The 7,171-nt window shown below is 50.9% G+C and overlaps 1 protein-coding gene across 1 annotated transcript; it reads left to right on the top strand.

The window, feature by feature from the left end:
* The first annotated feature begins 1,724 nt into the window (after window positions 1-1,724).
* Window positions 1,725-3,630, top strand: LOC144144982 (uncharacterized). The gene has a single exon (XM_077676482.1). It carries the CDS (start codon window positions 1,725-1,727, stop codon window positions 3,624-3,626), a length of 1,902 nt encoding a protein of 633 aa, XP_077532608.1. The 3' UTR covers window positions 3,627-3,630.
* Window positions 3,631-7,171: the final 3,541 nt, after the last annotated feature.

Here is a 7,171-nt window from a genome sequence, read left to right as displayed (position 1 = left end):
ACGCGCAGCCAGCGCAAAAAAGAAAGGAGCAGGCTCCCGCTAGACACGGGAAAAAAGAAGAGGAAGGAAACAGGAAAGAAAAATTCCTGTTTGAGAGCAGCGCGGGTGCGGTAATTCCGCAAATAATGACGTAAACTTCCCCAAGTAGCAGCTAAGTCCCGATGGCTGCATGAATTAACCCCTAAAACATAGAGCTTTATTTTCACAGAATTAGTTTTCGCAGTGCCAAAATATGCCCTAAGCTTAAGTAAAGACAAATGAATAAAGGAAGGATCTCGGCAGAGTATTGATTCGGCGGAGGTGGCATGGGGGTGCTAAAGAATGCTTAGATAACTAAAAGGGTCATTTTTGGTACCGTTGGGAATTGTTTTGGATAACGTGATTGATTGGTTGATTTTGGGGTTTAACGCGCCGACGCAACGCAGGCGACGAGGCGCGCCGTAGTGGAGGGCTCCGGGTTAATTTTGACCACCTGGGGGTCTTGAATGTGCGCCGAAATATCTAGCCCACGGGTCTTTTTGCTTTTCGCCTCCATCAGAAAAGTGGCCGCCGCGGCCGGGAATCGAACCCGTGTCTTTTGAATAACGTGCTCATTGGGTGTGTGCAAGGCGCCGCAGTATCCCATCGAAAATCTGCGAGCTTGATGTGCCTGCTTCAGACCGATTTTAAAAACTTACCAAGTAAAACATCCCATGCTATATTAACTGTTAGATTGCATGTATCATTATGGAGCGGGATGTTCACGTGTCCAGAAGGTTTGATGGATTGCATTTTCAAAAAAATGCATTTTATTTCTTTTCTTTTTTTTTGCGCAAGGAAGGAATAATCGGCCACGTGTTTACTTGCTTCTCTGCAAACGATAAAAAATAGAGTGTTTCCGTTGCCCCTGCCACGTAACGATCCTTCTACGTTTCGAATTGGGATCGCTCTTGGTTTTTACATTACCGTACTTACCCGATTCTAACGCGCACCTTTTTTCCGCAAAAATAGCCCGAAAAATCGCATGCGCTTTAGAATCGGATACGAAACCGAAACTACCGAAACAGCTGAAATTTCGTTCCACCAATCGCCATCGCCATCTCAAGATGGCGCCAAAGCTTTTAGCAACCATTTTTCGGATCTAGGTGCCGAGGCTTTTCTTTCGGCGTTCACACAAATCGTCAAATTTTTCCACTTGTTTGCCTGATAACAGTAATTGGCAGCAGCGGCAACGAAGGTGCGCCGCTTCCGCGGCTTACGAGCGGCTCCCACGCGTTCTCAACGAGCGGTTGGCTGAAGCGTATGCCTCTGGAGAAGCCCGCGGGATGGGCATGCGAGGCGTGGGCCACGATCCCATCGAACATGGTTGAACGTACGTTCAGAAGTGTGGCATCGCGAACGCGCTTAACGGCACCAGTGACGAGATGTTGCGGTCAGCGGAAGGCGACAAGGAGCTCTCGGAGAGCGACGAGGTGTGAGATGAGTGAGATTACTTCGGGGTATAAATCGCCCGTTTCTCTCGCATTCGTTTTTCTTGCTCACAAACTTCCTTGCGCGTTACAAACGGAGGTGCAAGTTTTTTCGGTTTTTTGCCTGGAAAATCGGGTGCGCGTTAGAATAGGGGGCGCGTTAGAATCGGGTAATTACGGTACGTTGTTTTATTGCTTGTTATGGTTTGAGAGATACGTGCGAAGCGTTTACAACCTTTTTTTTTTTTTTAACTAAGCACCTTATGTTATTTCCGCATGCAGGCTGCAGCGGTGCTGTTTCTGGCGCTGGGGCTAACCTCGTTGGCGCCTCAGAGCTGCGCCTGCTGGTGGCCCAACCGCGTCCTGAAGAGGTACTTCGGGAATGACGACACGACCACGTCTCCTCCGACCACGGTTGTGCCGGATACAGCGCATGCCAACACCATTGTCGCCGTGACAACTGCGACAGCACAATACGTGAATGTCCCCTCGAACGACAGCGACAACGTCGAGCCTTCTGATGGCGTTACCTCGACGCCTCTCACAGCGACCCACCCCGAGACCACCGCGTACCCGATCCCCGACGATCAAGGTGACACCCAAACTACCATGTTAACTGAAGCAGTGACGATGTCGACTGCAGCTCCACCTGCGGGGTCTCCTGCGATGCCGACTGAAGCTTCAACGATGTCTCCGACTATACCAAGCAGCACTGCGCCGCAGGAGTTTGATTCATCAAGCGACGACGCATCGGAGACAAGTTCGTACGATCACTACAGCACTGACGTAGCTACGTTGGCTTCAGACAGCACCTCAACAATGACACCTAGCAGTGTAGCAAACGCTACCTTGATGCTGTTTACTTTGGAGCCTGAAAACCCCGCCGCATCAACCCTTGATTCGGGACATATTGATTCCGTATTGCAGACTACAGTTTATTCTGACGTCGTTGCGAACAAAACCGCGTTTATTACCTTCAGTTCGGTTCTTACGGCGCATAATGAAGATTCTGACACTGCTTCAACGCAATTTCCCCCTGAGTCACCTGACAACACAGTTTCTACTGACTACAACTGGAATTCGACATTCGGAACCCAGCCTAGCGTCCCCAGCCTCAACACTGATTTCGTTCCAAAACCGGCTACAACCGCAATGGCAAATAACATTGGGACGACGATCTCACTGCCTCTTTCGACGTCTAATATCAGCGTTTTGGAGCCAACCACCGATGTTACCACCGTTGCCGCCACAGAAGAGGCTGCTTTTTCGCCAAGCACCATCGCTCATGTAGCCGCGAAACAAGCAGGTACGTCTCCGGCGGAATCTCTCTTGACAACTCTAGCTGTTACATGGCCTCACAATGATAACGCTTTAGAGTTGACTACCGTGGTTCCTTCTCTCGTGGAATCAACAGCAAGTCAGACCAATGCAGTTATGTCAAGTCGGCAACCCTCGGTGATAGAAGATATTGGTCTACCACCAACCCCTGTTTTCGAGCCCCTCGAGACCGAGACGCTTCCAACCGGCACTCAGCCGGCGACAAGCGGCGCCAGCATGGAGCCCAGTCCATCTGCGCTGACACAGGTGGAAATAAATCACAGTGACAGTTCTACATCGCAGCAGCCCGTTGCTGCTGCTTCAGCGTTTCCTTCCTCCACCGTTGCACCAGAGCTGACCGAACGTTATCCCCAAACAACCTCGACAGCACCAGAAGCTACGGCATCTAGAAAATACAAGCCAGTCTATGTGCGAAGATTTACTCCCTGGCTTATAACACGCACATCGTCAACGACTGGAGAAACATCTACTTTATTAAGCACTGACGAGAGCACAGCGACGAGTGCGACGGTTACGGCTGGCCATCTGCAAGTCGATCTGAATCCTCCCCAAACGCAGCTCTTTCCCACTCTTCAGCCCGTATCGGTGCATACAACGAAGAGCGTTCGCAGGTCATCTAACAGAGGACCGCCGAGTGACGTTCAAACGGACCCACAGCCATTGGCAGAGCCAAGCAAGGGACCGTTGACGGACACACTGGTAGTTCCGGAAAGCTTCTTTGGAACTCGCACTCAGTTCAACCAGTTCGGTCGTCCCTACTGTCCAGGATGCGATGCCCGATTGATTAAGCTGCCGGCTCGGTTCAGCATACCTTGGCTACGGCCCTACCTGTACAGCTAATCGTCTCTCCGCACGCAGCAGCAGCAGCAGCAGCAGCAGCAGCAGCAGCAGCAGCAGCAGCACGTGCAGCTGTGGCGCGGGTCTGCGTTATTTGAAGAGTCGGTGTCTACAGTCAAACGCATTAAGCGTGAAGAGCGGCCAGGCAGGCAAAAAAAGTTATTTCTCGGGTGTGATGGTGCTAACATATATCACATTCACTCTTCATTAAAAATCAACGTACCTCACTGAAAGAAATAAATTCACTCTTGCAACCTTTTGCTGTATGTTTACTTCTTACGCTATCTGCCTCAGCTGAGCTTGGTTAGGAGCAGTGCCATAAGCCACGTCTGCGCTCTTGCCGAATTGTTTGTGACGAAGCTGTGTTACGGCAACAATTTGAAATTTTACACTAACGGAATCGAGAAGGTTCCAATAGTTTTGCGGGCACTCCGGCCAATTAGACAGTAATGGTTCTTCGCCGCTAGCCCATGTCCAACTGAATCCAAAATGTTCAATACTGTCGAAAAATACAGTAAATCCTTATTATAGCATCGAAGGCGTCAACCCAGTTGACTGGCTTCATTGTAAGGGTATTTTGTTAAACGATGATGGTTTTCTGTCCCTGCGCTGCATGCAGCCGGGACAGGGAAAAACATCGGCTAAAGCGAGAGTTCCAGGGAAGAGATTTCGTTATAACAGGGGTTTGCCGTACACATTTTATGATACACTGTGATGCATTATGCCCGTCTCCAATAAGTGATTTCTCCTTTCCACCATGCCCACCATCGTCTCTAAGTTCTACCTGTCGTCGTAGGGCTTGGTGGTGAGTGATTGGACCATGCAGTACCATGGTACACCGCTGCCTCTGTTGAGAAATGGTGTCGGTGTCTGTTCTCCTCATGGCGGACGTGTCGTCCAGCGGACTGAAGAGCGGGATTATAATCGGTCTCCTCGAACGGCGTGTGTCATATGCCTCCGGCGTCAGTGAGGAGCAAAACCTTAATTCTGCCGCACGCGTGTGTGCGCGCATGTTTGTGTTCATACAAGTCACAACAAACGCCCTTGCATAAGCCTACAACGTGACTATCCGTCTTTATGACCATGTTGAACCATGGCCTGGGTAGTAAGGCACGGTGTACGAGAAGGCTGCGGCTTCGTTGGGACTAATGCGGGAATTAGTTTGACTCGCATGAAACGTCTCGTAGATGTGCACGCGCCCGGAAATCAAAACATTTTGTGCAATTTCATGTCTGCAACTGCCAAACACGATAACGACGACCCAGGGGCTTGGCGTTTCTCCAGGCAGAAATGTCGCCTTCGAACGTTTCGCAGGCCACGGACGAGCTACGCGGTGTGTACGCAGACGTGTGCAGACGGGTATCCTCCAAACTGCGCTCTACCTGCCTGCGGTGTTCGGGAGTCCTCCGCGAGCCCTATTTGGGCGGCGGGAAGTGACGTCTCCGGTGACTGCGAAGCGCATTAGCCGAACGCGCGCCCTCGGTCGCGCCTCACGGGGCCGCCCTACTACTAATGGGATTGGGACCGATGCCGATCTGCACAGGCCGGCTCGGGGGCCCGCAGCGGGGCGAACGCCGACTTATCTGCCGGCGGCGCGCGTAGGCAGCGGTCCAAGTATCCGCACGCACCTTGCTCTGCGCCCAGGCTGCTCCCCCTTCGAACGCCGGGTGCGCAGCCGCTCTGCTGGACCCGATGGCGCTTGCAGATTGTCGCCCGCGCCCCGGCGCCCCGCATACCGTTCGTTCCCGTGGGGCTGTGTCGCAAGGGCGCCGTCGTTGCGGACGAGGCGTTGGAACGCCGCTGATGTGCGGACGCCACGTTTAAAGCCGGCGGCAGGCACTCAATTGATGAGCCTGGCAAGACCTGCGAAGAATAGATTGTCTCCTCCCCCCTAAAGAACCAACTCGGGCGTGATAGGTGAATTCCAACAGAGGCGGAGGCGCTCTATTTTAGGTTCCGAAGGAGGCAGTTAAATGTCGAAGCTACACTGCCGCCCTTAGTCACAAGGTCATAAATATTTGCGTCCCTCGACTGTTACTCTTAGGTGCTGAGATAGTCTGGTTGGGAGCCGGCATGTCATTGATCCCAGCGTCATCCTCACGTCAACAACGAGTCGTCATTTCGGGTTCTGTCACTGGTGCTGGGAAGATACTCGTGGGTTTTTAAGATAGGCCCACCACCAGCGCCATTGAGAGGAAACAAGAAGGGAGAGGGGAATGATACTTCGCCATCCTCGCCGACACCCAATTACGACAATTCGAAAAAGCGCTAACACACGGTACAAGAAGAGGAGACAACACACGGCGCTGGCCAATCCTCCTAAAAGGAATTGGCCAAAGCGCAGCCACTCGGGTGGAGTGGAACTGAATGTTAAGAAGCGAAAAAGACTTACTTAATAACCAGGACATCTTAGCGTGTTTATAGATATCTTACCAATGCTAATGCTTACACTTATGCTTTAATGAAAATGCTTGCTTAATTCATGACACCTATAATGTTGCGCCAAAACGGTAAAACGGCTGGAAATTATTTTAACTTTTGGACTCTCACCGACACATTCAATCACAAATTACTCACAGCGATGCTTCGTGTATGTACTTACTCTATGGGAAAGGAAATGGAAACGGGAAAAAAATAAAACGAAATATTATTAACATTTATTATGCAGTCCCCCTGAACGCCGGTCCATGAAGTTGTGTGCTAAAAAACACTTCAGTGGGTATTTGTTTTCAAATATTGCGCTGCAAGAATCGCGGAAGCAAAAAGATTAAAATGAAGAAAATAAATTCCCCTGTGGTGCAACTAGGCGCCAAAACTTAATTGGATTTCAGTGGACATGAACGAGCCGTGGCTAGTCAATCGGTTTGTACCAGCTTCCTTGAATGCAGCATCCGTCCCTTTGCCGGAGGCGAAACGTGCACCGTGCCGAATGCGCAGCATGTATAACAATTGGAAAATATTTAACTGCACAGAACTCATGTTTGTTCCCAGAGCGTCAGCCTCTCTCAATTACGCACCTCGATGCACAGCCCAGAAATCACCTCGTTTTTTTTCTTTTTTTTTTTTAAACAGCAGAGATGTTTAAGCTTGAGCTTGGTCGATTGGCGTTCGCAAAAAAATAAAAAAAAACGAAGAAAAAAAATTGGCTCCAATTCACGCTGTGAAGGGGGTTGGGAAGCAAAGTTGTGAACGACCCTCACAACAATTACACATGCGACGTCACTTCAACTCACACACGTGGCTCTAGAAAGAGTGAAACCAGATATTCTGCCAGCCGTTAGCTGGGATTCGCGGGGGCGCCGTCCCGAACGCAGCAGCGTCGGTCACGGCCGGGCTCGAGCGGCGGACGCCGCCACTGTAGCCCGGCCGTGCGTCGGAAGAAAGAAAACGGAGAGGAGCGTCTTTCGAAGGGTGAGACAGTGGAACCTAGCCATCCTGATGTGCTAGCTCGGGGCTACACCACCGCGCGACACAAGCGCAGACACCGAAACAATCCGACATGTGAGCTTGGTGATTCCCATTTATGCAGATTTAAACTAAATAGTTTC

The sequence above is a fragment of the Haemaphysalis longicornis genome, unplaced genomic scaffold, assembly GCF_048455015.1.
Source record: "Haemaphysalis longicornis isolate Haplotype H1 unplaced genomic scaffold, Haemaphysalis longicornis Haplotype H1 scaffold_7, whole genome shotgun sequence".
In the NCBI taxonomy this organism is placed as follows: Eukaryota; Metazoa; Arthropoda; class Arachnida; order Ixodida; family Ixodidae; genus Haemaphysalis; species Haemaphysalis longicornis.
The sequence above is the reverse complement of the archived record's forward strand: the minus strand, read 5'-3'. Positions and strand labels throughout refer to the sequence as shown.

Excerpts from the sequence above, each read along its gene's own strand:
- LOC144144982 (XM_077676482.1), top strand. The coding sequence starts at position 1,725 with ATGCAGGCTGCAGCGGTGCTGTTTCTGGCGCTGGGGCTAACCTCGTTG.